Here is a 19,803-nt window from a genome sequence, read left to right as displayed (position 1 = left end):
GGTTTGCGTTCAAAAGAGCATTATCAAAACATTTTCCAGTTGAGACATGAAAATAGAAAACAGCAGAAGAATTTTCCTTCCACCTTTGAGGAGACGCAGTGAAGATTCACGTAACACAAAAGGTTTTTCTCTGAGGATATGATTATAGCCTTTTTTTGGGTGAATTAATATTTTCTAAGGGCTGCGTTAAGACGATTAATTATTCCAAGTCTGCTTAAAATACTTGAAAACCGAAAAACCAAAGATTTTTTTTTTTTAGGAGAGAAGTAGCTCCACGGGAACTTCAAAATTATAAAGGGGGGGGGGGAATAGCTTACGGTGGGCGATGTTTTATTAAGCCGCCGACCAAAGTGTCACTGCCATAGGGAGCCGCCGTGGGAGCGGGTGATGGAGGTCACCCAAAACCGGGGCTGGTTTCGCACAAAGGATTTACTTATTTATTTATTTATCTTGTAGCGGGGTTTTTTATTTCTTTTTTTGGGGTGTTTGGGTGTTTATTTCTTTTTGGGGGTGTTTTTTGGGGAGAGGCGCTGGCCGATGCTGTGCGTGACGTGGGTGAGTGCCGGGGTCAGGCATCTGGGGGGGGGGGGGGGGGGACACATGCGGGGCCGCCCCGTCCCCAAGCGGCGGCGCTGGCATCCGTCATTCACACCGCCATTTCGGAGCGCCCTGTCCCACCCGTGCTCCTTTGGGAGAGACAGAGGACGGGGACGGTCCCAGCCCTGGCGTTTCGCATCCCCAGGCATGTCTGAACCGAGCTCCGAAATGAGAGCTGGCACCCATTGTCCTCCCGAGACGCAGGCTTGTGGATGAAGCAGCGCGTTCTGGAGGTGTTTGCTGCCGGCCTTGCAGCACCAAGGGGGCACGGGGTGTTCGCCCATGGGGTTTCCTTCCGAGCGGTGGGTTTGGGGCGTCAGCCGGAGCGCAGCTTGTCTTGGGACAGAAGCAGGCAGGCGATGCTCGTGGGGACGTGCGGTTTCTTTTCAGAGTGGGCAGGACTGGGGGGCTGATCACAGCCCCTGCAGCGTGGAGCCGGAGGGAGGTTTTTATAAAGCAAACCGCCCCGAAGGGCCGCCTGTTTACCTCGGGCGCAGCAGAAAGGTCTTCTGCCAACTTTCCACATCCATCCCGAGGATGCTGCTGGAAGGTGAGGTGGAAGAGCTCCAGCCGCCGGAGACGCAAACACTTTGTGGCTGTGCGTGTGTTTGCAATTAAGATAGGAACTCGGTTGTCGGCTTATATGGGAACCATTATGACTTGGAAAAAAAAAAAACCCTGGCTTACTCAATGCTCACCAGTGCTAAATCAAAACTACTGTTCCCCTCAAACGATCTCTGTCGTGGACGGCCGTGAGCATCGCAACCTGAGGCTGACGCGGCCGAGAGGTGCTGCTAATAAAGATCAGATGTTTGCGCAGTTGCGTTTCTGACTCAGACCTGCGAAAAAATGAGGATTGTGCGGATGTGAAATTCCTTCGCTCTGTGGTTGGAAAGTCTACTTGAAAAATGTTCAAGTAAGATCCAAGTGGAATGGCCTTCCTGGGCTCGGAGGTGGCGGGGAGAGGGCTCTCATCCTGTGTCCGCCCCCAGCTCCCCCGCTTACAGAGCTGGCAGCTCTGAGAAAAACATGTATGCCACGTTATCAACCAATAATTCCTTCATGCTTAGTAAAACTTAAACGAGGCTTAAACCCTGATCTCACTGGAGTCATTAAATTGATTTTTTTTTTCTCAAAGAAAGATCTTGGATGTTGAACACAGGCATCTTTGTCTTCTTAAAAACTGCTTTATTATTATGTGTACAGATCCCGTCTTTGTGTGTGTGTGGTGTGTGGGTTTTTTTTTTTCTTTTAATTTTTAGACAAATGACAAAAGCATGCAGGAAAGGAATGCAGAAATGCCAGGCTTAATATAAAGCATGCGACTGCGCTGCATGCCGGGAATCCTAAAGGATACAAAACCTTTAACGGTGGCGGTTAATTTTTAACAAGTTCCCTCGCATAAATATTTATGAACAAAAGTTTTACACCATTATCTCTTGGGTTCTTGGAGACAGAAAAGACCTTTGGTGGATTTTGACAGCAGGCTGTTATCCAGCATAACAAATTCACGTTTCTAGCTTGCGCTTCCTAATATAGTATAATGCAGTTTGCCCTTGAGTTGTCATGGCTGCGTATGGGTGGGCAAGTGTCTGTAGTGGCTTTAGGGGGAGTTTTCCTTGTTAATGGCTTTTATGATTACTGTTGGGAAGGACACTTGTTCCTGCAGCAGAAGCATTGAGCTTGGCGTTGCTCTGCACCGAGTGGGAGCTCTTCGATGAGCCCTCGTGCCCTGGTGTGCCAGCTGGAGCAGAATTCACACGAGCTGTTAGAGAAACAATGAGGCAGGGCTTTAAAATGCACTGCCTTTGTAAACACTGGTCTTCAAACCCACAAATAATCCTGAATCCTGTCTTGCTGGGTGCTGCTCCGGCAGCCTGCTGGGCGTGCTGAGAGGTGCGATGCCCGGAGCGTGGGGAGTGCTGGTTTGGGAGCTTGCTGTTTTACCCACTTTTTCAACATCTATCAGTCGTCATTTGCATGGATACCCGCAGAAATGCAGCGTCAGAGGTAGAAACAATCATGGTGTTTTTAGTACTTTTAGTTTTTTTTTCCCCCAGACAAAAAGAGAAGGCAAGCGTTTGGTTTCCCTCACCTGTGATGTCTTAGAGGGCTGAGGCTAAATCCGCATACAGTTGTTTTTAAAACTGTAGATGGTTTCCCTCTTTATAGAGCTGTTTATTTTGGGGAAAACACTTTTGTGGGGCTCTCTAGGTCTGGTTATGGCTCTTTTTGTTTTATGTAAAGAGCTGGGTCTGGTTGTGAGATCGCGTCTGGCAGGAGCGGGTTTGGAAGCACGCCGGGCTTCGTGAAACATGGCTTGGGTTGCACGTTGAAACCCAGTGTCCCACGTCAGGACGCTCTCAGGGAGCTCCGTTTGTCTGTATGCCCTTGGTTCTTGGGTGGGGTAGCTGTCATACAGCATGTCTCCAATTTACTAATTAATTTTTAGTTTATTGTTTTTTACAGGTGGATTATCCTCCCATGTATATTAAAATACTCTAGACCACATAAAAGGGGTTGGCAGAGGTTCATTAGTCCTATCGTGATGAACGCTTTAAATATATATTATGCCCTTTCCATTTCTAATTATTTTTTCTTAAAATACATAATTAAAACAAAGGATTCTTAGACATTAATTCTTATGATCTGTTTATTGCTGCTCCCTCATAGGTGAGATATTTCTTGAGTGTGGTCTGGACTGTGTTACTGAAACTGGGATCGGAGCTGATGAAAAACACCAGAGGTTTTTGCTGGCCATGCAGGGAGAGCTAGGAAAACTTTGACAGCTGGAATTTTAACTTGGGGTGTGGGTTTTTTTTTGTTTTCTTGAGCAGATTTATTTATTGGCTTTTGAGTCTTCTTTTTTTTTTTTTTTTTGAAATACAAGACCCTCTGAAGCAGGGACTCTTTTTTTTTTTATCTCAAGGCGAAATGATGCTAGCTTAAAGAGGCTAAGGAAAAAAGTGGAAAAAGGAAAACAGGAGAAATAAAACATTTAATTTTGGCTTTAAGAATAAATAAGTTTGAAGAGCTTTTCAGAGGCAACGTGTTTGAAGTCCTGGTTTCTGGCTTGAGCAGGCGGCAGCAGGAGCTTACCGACGCTCCTGGAAATGCATGCTTAGCCCAGGTGAGGAGCTGGCCTTCTCTGCTTCCAGCATGTGAGTTGTTTACAGCGGATTTTAATTTTGGTCACATATAGAAGGAATCTCTTAGGAAATATTTAACTGTGCTAAAATTGCAGTAACATGGAACACATGTGCCTGCGTGCTTTGTTTCTGAAGCTTTGTGTGAGGGAATGTGCTTCGCTGTTATTTGATGCTTGCTTTGATGTCGGATGCTTTATGGTTATTCCCTCAAACCTAAGATAGAACTTTTGGAAAACTTCAACGAGCTCGTCTAGCATTTCCCTCATCTGATATCGCTGTAAAGTCACATCCAGCTGTGAATTGTCTCTTGTGGTGTGGCAGCTTTTAATTTTCTTTGGAAAGATGTTTTAAAAAAAATCTTGTTAGCATTAGGGTGGAAGAGTTAATTCATGGGCTTACGTGTTTAATTTCAGGGCTTTTGCATTTAGGGCGTGCAGAGCTTGGTGTTTAGCTGTGATACAGTTTTTTCCCCTCCTGCCCACTGTACTCAAGGCTGGAATTGCTCACGTTGGAAAGATGCCGAGGCGGGATTTCGGGAGGAGCTGCAGCGTTTCCCCTCTCTGCTTGACTCGCCCTCCCACAAGGCAGCCAAGAACAGGGGTGTTCAGCAAGAGGCCAGCCAGGACATCACTTCACCCAGCTCTGAAGCACTGCTTGCAAAGAGCTGGAGGTGTGGGATGCTTGTTGCAAGGCTGTTAAATAAACTCCTGGTGTGTCCTACCCTCACCTCAGTGCTGTCCTGAAGAGGTTATGCCATGGGGTTGTCGTACCCCTGGTCTTGTAGGGGTGAGAGGAGGGGAAGAAGGTGGCTTCCCAGCATCGATACAGACCAGTCTGTTTCCCAATGAAAACAAAAACTGAAAGACACTGAGCCTTGACTACATTAATACTTGCTGCTAATACTACATTAACAAGCATGAAGGACGTTAATGCGTGACTCCTGACTTCTGCCTTTGCAGCAGGAGCTGCGAATGGGCCTGATAATGTCTTGCAGAGAAGCGCAGATCCTGCAGGAACAGCTTGTAGTGCTTCACTTGGGGATGCAGAGGGGGAAAGCATCTTCATGTTTTTACAATGAAATGTCCCAGGAGCAAAAATTCAATTTTTCAAAGACTCTTTTTTAATCATGATGTTTAAATATTAATAGATTCCATTTGGTTGGTGCTGTGTCTGTGCTTTATTAAATGCTGAGGATTCACCTGTGCATGACACCACCACATTTCTCTCCAAAAGGATTTTCCGGTGCTGCATTTTAAGAGCATTTGCTTTTTGTCTCAAGCTTACGGCTTAGGATTTTGTGCAGGATTGGGGTTAGCCCTTGTAAAACGGTGCAGTTAAAGTAACGCACAGATTATAAAATCCCGTGCCTTTACTTGTTGCGTTCTACGTTTTTCATTTTTTAAAATTAATTTTATTTATTTTCGTTGGCTTTTCCCACATCATTCAAAACAAAAGCCACAAATGTGCTTAGGAGGCAGACCTGCTGGGATGACAGCTCGGAGAGGTTGTGTGTATGGTTGGTTGTATGTCGGTCTGGCTTTTGAAGCCCAGGGGAAGGCAGCACTGCACCGTGGCCCCTGCTCGGCCAGAAAGCAGCCCCCATCCCCAGCGGATGCCACATCCCAGTCGCATCCCTCCTGGGGTCTCCCCCAGTGGGATGTTGCTGGTTTGCCCCTGGGGACAGTACCCTGCGGCCCCTCACTGTGGGGGGAACGTAGGTCCCCCTGCCTCAGAGACCTCGGTGAGTGCAGGATGGACTCTGCCTCTGTTCCAGGAGCCCTGGCCACCCTTGTGCAGGGCGTGGGTGACTGCTGGGGACACCAGTAACAGCCTTTATGGGGCACCAGTGCTGTGTGTCTTCTGGGGCAGCGATGGCAGGCGACACCATGCACTGCGCCCTGGCTGCTTGGATCCCTTGATGAAGACAAGTGCCCTGTCAGAGGAGTGGCAGAGCAACAAATGGATCCCTGAGATAAATAAAATTTGCATTAATGAATTACAATGGTTTTGGATGCCAAATTAAAAGGAGCGTATCCGGAGAATGAAAAACAAATGTATTTTCTGTCTTTCGCTCGCTGGTTCTCATCTTTTTTGATTTTCTTTATGATGATAAATATTTTTTTAATTCTTTTTTAAGACAGTTGTGTTTATTTTGGTAACGGTTCATTGGCTGTTCTTTGTACAGAAGCTTTCTCTTGAAAATACTGAAACCATATTAAAAGTACTTCTGGCTGTCATCTTTTATTTTGCTTTTCCTTCATTCTTTTCCCAAAGCTGGGCTGTTGCTGTATCAAATGCTCTGAAACTCCCTGGTAATGTTTTCCCCGTGGTGCTCCTTATAAACTGGGAACATGAAAGAAATGGCAGGATTTGGATATCTGTAGCTTTTTGTGTGTGTGTGTGCATGTCCCACTGAAGCTTGAGCAGCTGTCTCAATCGGCACGGCCTGCATTGCTTTATGTGTCTTTGGAGGGAGCGTCCTGTGCTGTTTGCAGGAAGCTGCCCTGGGCTCCTCCAGGCCCCACCAGCGACCTGCAGAGGCCACGGGATTTTATTATAGTCTAATGATGCTGAAATATTTCAGTGGCGCTGGGACCGCACGCTGCCAGCGCACTTTGAGAAATACACAGTGAGTGTCGAGCATCTGTCTGCGAAGGGGGAGGAAATCCCCCCCCCTTTATTATTTTCTTCCAATTGTCCTTGCTTGGTGTGGCTTTGGCTATTATGGGTTTGTAAAATAGAACTATATATGACCTTTTATCTTACAAGAAATAGGTTAAGCCATTTTTAAAGAAAGTGGTGGAGTCAGCAGTGCTGCTGGAGGAGCTGCTTTCGCATGGTTGATGGGCTGTGAAGCCGTTCAATGGACTTTGGTTTCAGAGACAATATCTGTTTAAATTAATCTTTGTCAGATACATGCCACTGCAGACAATTCAAATTCCATTTGCTTTCTGATCTCATAACAAAAAAGCACCTTACACTGGTTCTTTTATCGTAAAATTAACTTTTGTCTGTGTGTCCTGGAAACAGGGGTGGCATAAAATCTAGTTAAAAGGCTCTGTTATAGGAGGATTCTGTTTCTTTGTACAAGGCAGACTTTTTTTTTTCTTCTTTTCCCTGTGTGCATTTAAAAAGAAGAAGAGTGTTTGAGATGGATTAGAGAGAATGCCAGCAGATGGACCGATTCTGTTGTTGCTGCTGGCAACCATCTAAGCAGCCATTTTGAACAATGCTGATACCGGGGTACTGATAACACAAAGATGAGGATGGGATAAATATCCAGCGAGTCCCTCTCTCCCCGCCTGCTCCTCCTCCCTCCCTTTCAGACGGAGGCTGCAGCCCTGTTATTAGGGAGCCTGATTGTTTCCAGAGGAATACTTCATCCTCGCAGCTCGGCTGGTGGATGCCTGGTGTTCCCTAGCGCCATGGTTTTATTCCTGCTCCGAGGCAGGTCTGCCTCTCCCAGGAGGGTCCATTGTGCGGATCCTGATGGATCCCCAGCGGCTGTGACACTGGGGTACTTGCAGTTGTGTTGCCCCTTCCCGTACCCTGGTGAAACACGGGGTGCTTGGAGCTTCCCATAGAAGTGGATGCAGTTTCCTTCCCTCCTCGTGCACATTTTCAGTGCTTAACCATGAGGTGTGATGGCATTTGATGGCTGCTCTTGGAGGACCTTGGGGCTTGTAGTGGTACCTATTTATATTGCCGGATTTTTAGCACTGGAATCAGCAGCCTTATTTCTTTCGGTTTTGTTTCCCATCTCTGGGTAAATAACCCTCTCGTGGATCAAGAAACACCCAGCGGCCTCCATCTTTTCCTAGCAAATCGAAAACAGGCTGGTTTCTGTTTTGCAGGAGTCAGGTCAGGATGGGAAGGCCCATAGGAAGGCCTGTCCCCAGGCCCTCTAGAGCATTGAGTGGCCCAGGTTGGGGCTGAGCGGGGCAGCAGAGCAGGCATGGTGATGGGATACAGCATATACACTGCTGCCCCTGGTTCCTCGGGATTTACTCCGTGTCAGGGATTTGCAACCCATTTCCAGATCTCAGCTCTTCATCATGTTCCTGGCGCTGAGCAACCATCGGCTGATGTTTCCTTGCTGCCTTCCTCGTGCTGCTCTGTAGAGCACAGGCTGAAGCCTGTTTGCAATGCAGCGTCCCTCAGACCTTTGTGTGTCATTGCTATTCCTTTCTTCCACAGTAGCTCTTATTGCAGCTTCTTTTTTTTTTTTTTCCTTTTTCCAGTGAGCATCGTTAAGAATTTCTTTGGGGTTAAAAACTGTACACATATCTCAAAGAAATCTGTATGTACATATACACATATATCTAATTATACACAGTAGATGAAACTTTACAGTAAAGTAACAGATGTAAGAATTAAAAAAGGAGTTGGGCAAGCATTTTATGGTTTCCTTTTTTAATTTGTCCCATGGGTCTGTTGCATTTTGAGGCAAATCTTATATTTCATTTCGTTTTTCCTGTTGAAAAGTATTTTCTGCCTCTTGAGTCTCTCCTCTTTAAGCTTTTCTTATTTGATCCATAAATTGTGGACTAGCCCTATTTGACATACTTGCTAAAATAAGAGGCATCTGGCCTGAAAGTTGAAAAATCAGGCTGTAAACTCCACTTCTGAAATACTATTATATTTTTATGTTTTTTTTTTGGGGGGGGGGGGGAAGTTGCCGGGTTCAGCTGTGCTCTCTGAAGACTTGAACAGCGAAAGAGATGGTTTCTCCGGAGGTCTCAGCAGGTTGGCTGGGTCTGAGGTCAGCCGGCATCGTTAGCAGATGCTTTTAGTAGTTTGAAGACACCGTGGGGTTGCCAAGTGCTGATTGTGAGGAGAATATTTGGCTGAAGTGGCGGTGCAGCGCTGTGCCCCCTCCCTGTAATTCTGCACTCAAATGTCTCCAGCGCCTGGCATGGTCCCCTGCCATCTCCTCACGTGGTGGCTCCTCCTGTGTCCCTCGACCTGTCGCATTGGGAGATAACTCCCAGAGGCTGGAGGATGGCAGAGGAGAGTGCCTTTTTTAAGGAGACACCTGCTGTGAAAGGTGGGATGGCAACGTGTGTTCTGCTCCTTTGGCTTCGTGACGATGCTGGACCATAAAGGCTCCTGCCTTTTTTTTGTCAGGGAGAAAAGCAGACTCATGTGTGACCAAACGTGATGGGGAGCTTGGTGGTTTCCGGTGTGCTGCTCCTCTTCATTTGCTTCGCACTGTGGAAAATATTGCTTGTCGGTGACAGGTGTGAAGCAGATGCTTGTGGGGATGCCCAAGAAGAAGCAGTGGGGTTTGGAGTGCTGTTTAAGCTATGCCCTCTGAAATGCTGTGGAGTGTAGCTTCGTCCCATGGCTCTTTTTCAGAACGCACTAGATGGCACGGAAATGTGCATTGCCTCCCCTTCCTCGAGCTCTCCCTATCTTCTGAGTTTCATTTGGTGTGCTTCAGCTGCATGGACTCTGTCCCACTGGATTAAAGTCACTTTCTTCAACTAAACCCCCTTCAGGTGTCCTTGCTGGCAGCCAATGTTTTGACATCTAGGAGCAAATTCAGATGCTGGTTTATGAGGTTGCTAATTTCAGAAAACTGTTTCCAGTTTTTTTTCACTGTTAAAAACCTCAAAGCCCTCTGCAGCACGAGGACAGTGGGTTCTTAAACCATCACAGCAAACGGATGGCAAACAGCAGCGCGTGCCCTTGCTTTCTGCTGCTTTAGAGCGATTGGCAAGGCCAGGCTGTTCCCATGCAGGTGAGGTGTATTGGGAACAGAAATTTGCTTCCCAGTTTGGGAGTTACTGGTTATATGGGAAAAAGACGGAAAGCTGGTTTCTGGTCACCACTTGACCATTGTTGCTGGGATGATGTGGGAGGAGTGGGAATAACATACAAGTAAGGTGAGCTGGGTTTGGAGGGCTCTCCCCAAAACGACCAATGCTTTTGCACTTGAATAATGCACTTTAAAATAAAGCTTAGGAAAGAAGGACCTGGGCAAATGGAGAGGTCAAATGTCGCGTGTTCCCTCTGCAGGCGTCACTGTCGTCTCCCATCGCTGCTGGTACAGCTTGGCACCCGTGAGTATTTGCAGAAGGGCTTAGCCGGCATGGCTGCTTCTCACATGGAAATGCTGCCTTTTGGAGAACATCCTGCAGATGAGACCGATGCTTTCGCTGAGTGATCGTTTGCTGTCTGTGCTCACCGTATCTGGAAGAGACACAAAGCAGTAGTGAGGTTTTTCCCTCTCGGCGCTGCCCGTCTGCCTGGTTTTTGGCTCGTTTCTGGTGGCTCCTGGCTTAGCACAGAGCCTGTGGTTCAAGTCCTGTGGGAAGCGCCGATGTCTGAGGTTTTTTTTTTCTCCCCACCCGTCCCCACACCCACACACTGGTCAGCCACTCTGAGGCTTCCTGGACTGTGAGGTTTGATGAACCATTAACCTAAAAATGCCCTGAGTAGGAAGAAATGTTTCCAAGGTCTAAAAACCCTGCAGGGCTTCTGAAGTGGGAACGGGAACTGTGGTTTGCCTGGGTGGCTTTCCTTGCTGCTGGCCCTGCGGAGAGCTGGCTGAGCTTTGTGGGTGCAAGGGCATGTTTGGGCTCTTGCAGGGACGGGAATGCAGCCCTCCTGGCCGGAGGCTGCCTTCCGAGCAGATGTCCTCTTGGCATGAGCCTCGGCAGGTTTAAGACAGGATGTCCCTGTACTCCAGAGAGCTGAAAGCATTAGAATAAGTAACAGGCTGGGAATGTCTGAATCCAGCTACAAATTCCTGGGGAAGAGGATTTGGCAGCTGCAGGCTGTGTCAGTGGGCAGGCTCAGCGTTACCGGTGGAGGACAGCACCTTCGGATGTGACGCTTGCTGTGGGAGCGTGCCGAGCCCAGCTTTTGTGGGGCAGCGTGGCTTGCCCGTTACTTCTGGGAAAGGGTTGTCGCACTAGGGGGAAAAGCAACCCGATTTAAAGGATGGTGACTCTTCGTTGAGTCAGCCAGAAGCAGCTGTGCAGGGCTGCAGTTGTTAGGCCACGGCTGCGATGCGGTGGTGGAGCAGAGCTGGGCTCTGGTGGCCTTGGGCTTTTGAGGAAACCAGTACTTCTCCACCCGGCATCAGTGCTGTCCTGCAACTGCGGATGAGGTCTGGGAGAGCTGTGTAATAATAATAATAATAATAATAATAATAAAAAGTGTTGCAATGTCAGATTTTCTTTTTCTTTTCCCTTCCTCATCATGATGTTCTCAGCAGTTTGACTTTGCTAAATATTTTAACCCTTTTCTAATTGCAGTCAGAGTTAAATTCCCTGTGCTAATATATGAATGGGGTTAATGTTCTGGAGGAGGAGGCGTCTCTTTGGTGCCTTTTCTGTCTCTGTGATGACCGAAGCCATCGGTCAAGTAGCAGCCCCACAAGGGCCAGCGTCCCTATTGTAGGGCCTTGGGATGTTTGCTGGCAAGATGAAGGGCTTGGTCCTCCTGGAACTGCTCCTGTGACATTTTACTGTAGGATTCATTTGCTATGGGCTGTGATGGACGAGTTTACAGCCTGCGGTGAAAGGTGTGTGCTGAGGATGTCCTGTGGACCATGCTGGATAAATGCGTTCTTGCTTTTGGGGCATGCAGCTGTTATCAGGACATTGGGTGAAAGGTTTTCCTCGGAACTCAGGAGAATTTATTTATCATTTAAAAGGGTAACTTGGGGTGAGAGAAAAGGAAAGAAAAGCAGGCTAATCTTGCAATTTAAATATATTTAAAGATTCCCTCTGTACGAGTTTTGCTTCCTACCCTTGATCAGAAGGAAATGCTGTTAGCTACAGAGTGGAATAAATCGAGGGCACCCTTATCTGTGCAAGATAAATTACTATTGTTTAGGAAAGACACTCCAGGGATTGAAGAATTTAATTAAATACACAGGGATTATGAATATGCATGTAAATTAGACAATCTAGATATGACATGGCTACAACTGCAGGGAATTGTTCGAACTTAAAAGTGTAATCATTCTTTTTATCAGGACGTGGGGATGGGTAACAAATGAGAAGATTCCCTTTCCCATTTGCTGCCGACTCGGACGGTCTCAGGTCATTAAGCAGTGGGAATTGCCCGCTGCGGATCAGCCCTCGACGAGCCCGTAGAGACGCTGCCTCTCCTACCTGGGCCCTAATGAGCTGCTGTGGCAGCTGATGGAGAAATGGGGGCTACGGCAGGGGGCTGCCACCACGGGACCCCAAATGAGGGGTTTGGGAGACTGGGGTGCAGCCTGCCTTTGGGTGGGGCCCTTGTGACAACCTGGTGTCAGTATTCACTGAAGGCAAGTTCTTAAAAGGATGATGACTGCAACGTCTCTGGGATGCCAGCGTGTCTCCCCCCTCCCATGTTAAGGGCTTATGGTGATCAGGAGCCTGGTCCCATCCTGTTCAAGCCACGTGGGAACAATTTCTATTTATCACTTTGAAAAGCAGATGATTTTTTCAACCCCTGGTTCATGGGTTTTGATTTAAAAAAAAAAAAAGACACCAACAAAGCACCAACATCTGAAAATATGGAATATCTAAAACCTTCATACTGCATGTTTTTCAAAAACCGTGAAAGGCCTTGTATTTTGTTAAGGAAAATTATAATAGTGGGAGTGTATTTGTATGGGTGTGAAAGTGCATGGAGACAGGTTTGAACATTTGTAATAAAGTATTTCTAATAAAAATTTAAAGTCCTCAAGACAGTGTTATGGTAGCTCATTACTGTTAAAGGTCATTTGAAGAGTATTGATCCTAAATGTTACAGCTGAATGTAAACTTTGAGTGTTACAGTTATTAATGTATATTTATGATCTATGGGATACGTGTAAAACGAAAATGGGAATATAAATGCTATGGTGAACTCATTTGTTTCAGAATTGCCAAAGGCTGAGTTCATGCAATTCACCTCAGTTTTAAGCATGTCTTCTTTGTGTTACACAGATTGAACTGTTTCTTTTCCTTTTAACTGGCAAATTTTTCTAGTCCTACCCTAGAAAGGGAATGCATATTTGAATGCCTGGTCAGTGCCTGGGCTCTGTGTCGGTTGCTAAATATATATGGGGGAGCAGTATTCTGCTTCGATGCTGACACAGAAGTACCAAGGCCTGAACTTTGTGGGTGAATACATTGCTACCAGGAGCTCCGAGGAGCAGGCATCTACTCTGAGTATAATTAGAAGGCCATGCCAGTGAAAAGCAGTTATGTTTTTTTATTAAATTAATTAAAAATGTTAAGGTTGGGTACTGAGAGAGCAAGCGTTACTATATTTGTAGTTTTGCTCTACTGTAAGGCACCTATGTTTGCACATCTGAGGCAGACGGGCTGTGTTCACAGTGAATTTTAAGGCTCTCTTTGTATTTAAAAAAAAAAAAAAAAACAAGAACAAAAACCTGTGGTGGCAGGAGGAAGATAAACAGTGCTTGCGATATTTCAAAGTCACATTAATCTTTTTTTTCCCCTTTCCTTTCCTTTCTTTTTTTTTTTCTTTTTCCTTTTAATGTATGACTTTCTCCAGGGAAATTGTCTCCTCATTGACTGCAGCGGATTAATGTGCACAGATCAGCTCCCGCATTATTTCCCTGTTTTGACAGAGCACTGATTTTTATACGCGCGTCCCTTTCTGCCAAGATTATGACTGGTGCTCTCGGGGTTTTGGAAGAGCTCCATGCCGAGAAGTGGCAAGAAACGAGAAGCCGCGTTTCCGATGCGCGGTGCTGGGAAGCAGCTCTCCGGGGGTGCCCAGATTTTGGGTTTTGGTGGTGGTGGTGGCGATGGGAGCCCACCAGAGGCTATGAGGGTGAGTGCCTGGGGCCTGGGGCAGCCCAGACCTGGAGCTGGTGCTGGGACTCATGACACAGTGGGCATAGTGATGTGACGCAGTTGCTTGCTCTCCCGTCGAGGGTTGTGCTGGTAGCGAGGTGTGGATATCTGGCAGCATGGAGAGCAGGCTCATGACATTTGGACAAACCCTTCAAAAGTTCCTGCTGTTCTCTGAGCTTGTTGATGTCAGCATGTTTTTTTTAAAATTGCAGTTAAATATATGTTTTTCTGGTGAGCTTCAGTAAAGTCCTCTTGAACAAAAAAGTGGCAGCCGAGCCAGCTCTGGCCAAACAGCGTGAATGGGCCGTGTAATGATGGATTTGGCCTTTTTCTTTTTTCCCCCATGGAGAATGTCTCTGGGCATGAACCTGACGTTGCATTTCTGATGATTGTTGCATCCTGTTTTTAATGGTTTGTCTAGACAGTGCTGACACAACTATGAAAATAGTTTGGTCACCCAGTCTAGAATTAGTGTGCATAAAGAAATCAAACATAGCTTCTGATGTTTGCAATCAGTTTGAATGACTATATTGTAGCAAAACTTAAGAGGGAGGCAGATTTGGAGTTGCTCCAAGGAGCAAGTCGTGAGCAGAACACATCCAAACAAACCCATGCAGTAAATACGCAATGGGTAGAGAAAATGCCTGAAGGCAGGTTGGCTGACGCTCTGTTTGGGAACCGCACGTAAGGCTGGAGTTCCCCCTTGTTTGGCCCAGAGTTTCTCTGGGAAGTTTGTAACCCAGGCTCTAAACTTCGTGTGATGTTGTGCCCTGTGTTTGGAGAAGCCTCGCCAATGTGAAAATGCTGTGTTCCTTGCAAACATCGGCTGTGTCAACGACAGCGCCTTGGTAATTCGTAGGATTTGGAAATCGTCGTGTGTCCCGTCAGTGAGCCCAGAAATATCTGGCACGTCCGTGCTGGTGACTCTCAGCAGCGTCATCGTGCTGGGCTTTTACTCAGGTCCTGGATCTTAAACCAGTTCCTATAGCACTCGACTGCCGCCCTAGCGAGCGTGAGACCTGCCTGCTCCGGTGGCTAATCCCGGGTATTTCAGGTTAACAGAAGTCCCCCGAGCTATAGGGACTGTGTGGGTGCCTCTATGGTCTGCGTCCCTCCCTTCATGCAGTTTGCTGTTGTGGTGATGACTGGGGAGCCCTGGGAGAAGGGAGCCGCTTGGGACCGGGCACCTGCTTCTGTCGTAGCCGCAGCAAAGCTTTGGGGGCACAGCAGTGTGTGCTCCCATTCCTGTAGTGTATGGGGGGAGAGGGGCAAAAAGCTAGGAAACTTTGAGCTCGTGTGCGAGGAAATAAATGAAGCGTGAAAGGGAGTTGTCTGAAAGACTGTGGTGAAATTGTTTTGTGCTTTATGTGTAGCTAGGTAGCATGTGATGGCACTTCCAGATGTGTGACAACAGGTCTCTGCCCTGGAGACCTTCCATTCCTGCAGGGAAGTGGCTTCCAGGCACAGTGAGCAGGGGAGGATAGAGGATGGGACGGGCAGGGTGTGAGAGAGGGTTTCGCTTGCCCTGGGGCAGGAGGGTGTCTCCTCATGGGTGTGCTGTAAGATTTATTGGTGCCGATACCTTAAAATGCTCCTCTTCCTCCTCTTTCTCCCGGAGAGCAAGCAAGATGAAGGAAAGCCAACCAATGAAACCTGCGGATGTGACCCGTGAGAGGAGCTGGGAAGGTCTCCCAGGCTTATATCAGCAGGAGAGAGCCAATCATTAGAATCATAGAATCGTTTATTTTGGAAAATACCTTCAAGATCAAGTCCAACCATCAATCTGACCTACTGCCAGTGCCACCAAGCCAGGCAGGGGCTTTGCTGGGGAGGGCAATTAGGGATTTTAGCAGGTTTCTGACAGCACCAGGCATCTCTGCCATGGGTGGTGGAGCGGTAAGGGGACAGTGCTGGTCCTGTGGCATGCCAAGGGATGGGAGGCTTGGGCCAGCAGTGCCAGCTTGGTTGTCTGCTGGTGGCAAGGTGACTTTGTGTGCCCTCCAGCCTTTGCAGAAACACCACTGTGATCACCAAAGGGAACCGGTCGTGGCATTTCCAGCCTGGCGGGGAGCCTGGCCTGCCAGCATGCTGCTGGTGGAGGAGGTGTTTCATGACTACCATTAGTTCTGTGCTTGAAGAGGGAGGAAACAAATCTTGACTGAATTGGAAACCTTGTGAAAAGGTCACGCTTCGGAAAAGCTGTGCATTTTAAGACTTCTCAGCTCTGCAAAGCTGCCTTTGAACTGAAAGTGTAGGAGTTTAACACCCCTGCTACAGCTCTGGGCGTATTAAGCCCGGGAGGCAGGAGCTGGATCTGGCACCAGGTTAACTCTTGCAGGGTGCCTGGCCTTGGGAGTGGACCTGTGGGGCTGCCTGATGCCTGTGATGGATGGGTTTGGGGAGAGAAGTGCTTCCCTAGTAGGGTCAGTATGTTGTGCTCTTGTAGCCCTCTTGTGTCGGATGCTCCCCTGGGCAGGGCAGGGCAGAGCAGACTGCCCATGTTAGAGTCACTGCTTTTGTACGATAAATCTTTCCTGGCCTCTTCTTATTTCTTTCACTTGGGTTCTTCAGGAACCTGCTCCTTCACCATCCCTCTAAATCTCCCGTGTCCCAGTGTGCCAGCATTGTCTTTGCCTTGTCATCTCTGCCACGACAGGATTAAGGTCCGCTCACCCCAATGAACGTTGATAGTGAAATTGCTGTTTATCATCCAGCCTGCTATTAACATAGGTAAAATCCCATCATTACAGGCTATTAGTTTGAGATTGTAGGTGCTAATGGCCTCATTCAGGAGCGTGCTAGGCACTTGCAAAATCCGCTGATGTGCAAGAATTGATTGCTATCGATCAGTCCCTGAGCACGGGCTGGATGTTTTGAAGAGGCTTTAATACTGATTACAGGGCAGCCGATCCTATATTATCCTTTGGACCTTACTGAAGCTCACAGGTGAGGAGTCCAGACCCTGCCCACGGGCAAAGGCAGGACCCGAGGGTGCCCTCCTGCTCTCAGCTGGAAGTTGTCCCCCTCTCGGAGGAGGTGTGTTTTTTGGGGTGTTGTGTTGTGTCCTGTGTCTTTGAAGCTGCTGCGTTTTGTGCCTTTTCACTAGCACTGAACTCCTGAATACATCCAGCGGCTTCACGTGGCATCCACATTTACATTCCTGCAGGTTAGAAACATTTTATTGCACCTGTCTGGCTGGGAAACTAGTGAGAAGGTCATGAGGTACGAGAGACTGCAGAGAAGGCCTTTTCTTGACTCAAGCCACGTCATGCTTTGGGAAATGCCTGTGAGTGATCGGTTTGCTGTATCTTAGGTTTTGCCTCTTCTGGCTTAGGACTTGGTGCCCCTGAACATGCTCCTGTTCCTGCAAACATGAAGTTATAAGGCTGCCATTAAGCTGCTTTTAAGGTTTTTAGCTCTGTTTTGCTGGGATTCCCAGTGTGTGTAAAACGTTCCCGTCATGCAGAGAGCAGTGCAGTACCACTCCTTGTAGGTGCTGTGCCCTCACTGTTCCTTCTCAGCTGAGGCATGCATGGAGGTCCTGCAGGAGTGGGACAGGACCCAGAGGGACAGGACGTGCTGCTCCCTATGTATCCTGATGGCTTGGGATGTTAGCAGGAACTCAGGACACTGGGAAGAGCACACGTGAGAGTCCTGAAGCGAGCACCTGCTTAAACCCAAGAGGAGAGAGAAGCAGGAGTATGGATGGAGTCCAGGCAAGTTTGACCTTTCCCAGTCTCTACTCACATCTGAGCCACTGGGCACCGCGTCCAGAGGGACCTCCGACTCCTGCATAGCGAGCTGACGTCATTTTAATTAAATTGTATCTACCTGGCTGGGTTCCTGCTGGCTAAGGGATTATTCTGAAGAGTCAGCTGGGCTGCCTAAGCGCTCATCTCGCTGCTTTTTGTATCTAGCGTAGGTTTTCCCGTTACACGTGTTCACTCCCCCATCGGTGGCAGTAGCCGTATCTCTTCCCTGCATCCCCCTGGGGGATCCTGAAGGTGGGAGAAGCAAGGAGCTCTGAACACCACGAGAAACACCGGGGCTATGGCTGCAGTAGTCACAACACGCTTATTTCTCCACGTGAGACCAGGACCACGGTGCAAGGGCCAGCCCACGGTGGGCGAAAACACCCAGTAAGTCAATAAATCGATCAGGTGCCTCTCCAGGCCGTGTGGCTTGAGCTGGGCAAGGCTTCTCCACGCCAGCGAGTCACCTGTTGGTGGCCCGCTGGCAGCCGGCCGGCCGCGCGGCCTCCCATCTGCAGTCCTCCCGCGTTCAGACACCACGGGCTGGAGAAACTGCTGATGCAGCCCGCCGCGCGTCTGAAACGCGCCGCTGCCATCTGCCTCCCTGACGGAGCCGAGGCAGCTTCTTTTTTTAACCTGAGTTTGCTGAGTCTTGGCTAATTAGCTGCCTTTGGAATTCGTAGCGTAAAAAAAAAAAAAAAGCCTGCTAAGTTTGGGATGGAGTGGGGGTGCTAGGACACTGTACAGTCATTTTTTTTAGTCTAATTTGAGCTAAAACACATATTCAGTAGTCCGATTTGCTTGATTTCTAAATTTGAACTCTGATGCCTTTGCTGTTTCCAAATGCGGTGGAAGCAGAAGTTTCTCTCGGTTGCAGCCTTACCCCGTGCAACAGCTCAGTGTTTTCATGGGGTCAAGGAGGTGCAAGCCATGCCCTTTTGCTGGTCTGTGGGGTGATGATGAGCTGTGAGAGCCCCAAAATGTCCTGGTCTGGGGAAGCTTGGCAGCAGGGTGGGAATGGGTGGGGGCGCATGGGGATGATTGTGTCCATGGTGGGCCCCAGGTGTGGAGGCCTGGAGGCCTGTCCCTGTCTGGGTTCCCTGTGCTGAGGAAGGAGGTGGGCACACTGGGGTGCTGTGACTGGGAAGGGAGGGCAGAGGAGCAGCTAGGGCACTGGTGTTTGTTGTTTGAGCCTGAGTAGGACGAGATGAATCCCAGCTGAGGTGGCTCAAGGTGGTTAGTCTTGGAAGGCCTTCTCCACCTGAACAGCCCATGAGGGTTCAGGGACCCATTTCAGCTCCGTTTAGTTATCTTTCCCTATGGTCTGCAGCTGGAGTCAGTGGCTTGGGGTGTGGTAAGGATGCTTCTAGGCTGGGTAAGAAGTCTCCTTCCTGTAGGAAGAGGGCACTCTTCGCTGTTGTGTTGGCCCCAGGGTGAGTCAAACAATGCCCTCAAATAGATTTTATTCCTTTGGCAGGGGATTGGTATGTGAGGTCTGTCTGGCACTTTAAACAAATGCATTTATTTCAAAGTGGGCAGGCTTTTGATCTTTAGGGTTTGGACCTGTCCTTGCTGCGCCGTCTCATTTCTCTAGACCCACTGCTGCCAGTGGGCAGGAGGGCACTTCAGACAGGGGCGGTGAATTGAATTGGTTTTCTTTTAGGTCTGGGCCTCCTTCTGCTCAGAACTCGCTGCCAAAAATTCATCTGCTGTTATCTTAACACAAATCTTCAGCTCATAAACTGGAGTGACAATTAGATGATGCCTGGGCAGCAAACTATTACAAGGCCAAGCAGAGCTGATGTTTCACCCTTGCTAACTGAGTAACAGACTAGCTAGCTGAGATGCAGCCTTTCTCCAAACAGCTTTGGCATCCAGACGTTTCACAGCAGCTGAAATAAATAAGCTCTTCTCCATTTTTGTCTGCTAGGAGAAGTCCTCCCTGTACTCAGGGAGGTAACCTGGAGCTTATTTCCCTGGGAGAGCTGCCTGTGAGCTGCCTGTTGGTGGCTGGTGCAGGTCCCTGCTCCTTTTCTTGCTGCTACAGCACTCAGGTAGAGGACAGTGTGCTGTGCCCCACTTACAGCTCGGGAAGGGAAGGGGAGAGGAACACTCAGTCTGCAGAGAACTGTCCTCTGCTTTTCCAGATTGCATTTCTTAAGGGTTCTCTCTCTCTCTCTCTCTCTCTCTCTCTCTCTCTCTCTCTCTCTCCCCCCTTCCTTCTGGATATTTTTGAATAGCTCAGTCCGTTTGGGAATGCTCTGCGAATGTTTCTCCTTCTGCCTCCCTGCCTTTTGGCATCAGTCTTTGGGCTCCCTGCTGTGCCTCTCTTGAAGTCATGACCTCGTGTTGCAAGAAGATCTGTTTTGATGCTGTCCCTGCTTGCCTGGCATGTCGGGAGATTCAGGGAACAGGAGAACCTGGCCACTTGCTTTCCTTAGCGTTTGCCTGTTTGCTCATGTGAATCTCCTGCAAGCAGCGTTGTGAAGGATG

General features: G+C 48.3%; 1 protein-coding gene across 2 annotated transcripts in view; it reads left to right on the top strand.

Moving 5' to 3' along the window:
- Positions 1–19,803, top strand: part of ZSWIM5 (zinc finger SWIM-type containing 5) — an 89,651-nt gene that overhangs the window by 1,548 nt on the left and 68,300 nt on the right. The window contains exon 1 of one of the 2 annotated variants that reach the window (XM_083846899.1): positions 8,415–18,743. The exons of the other annotated variant lie outside the window; for it this stretch is intronic. Coding sequence (XP_083703025.1) covers positions 18,671–18,743 — 73 coding nt within the window. The 5' untranslated portion in view covers positions 8,415–18,670. Of the gene's footprint in view, positions 1–8,414; positions 18,744–19,803 lie in introns of those variants that run through there. 2 annotated transcript variants of the gene reach the window in all.

The sequence above is a fragment of the Anser anser genome, assembly GCF_964211835.1.
Source record: "Anser anser genome assembly, chromosome: 8".
NCBI lineage: Eukaryota > Metazoa > Chordata > Aves > Anseriformes > Anatidae > Anser > Anser anser.
This window is presented reverse-complemented; position numbering and strand designations above follow the sequence as displayed.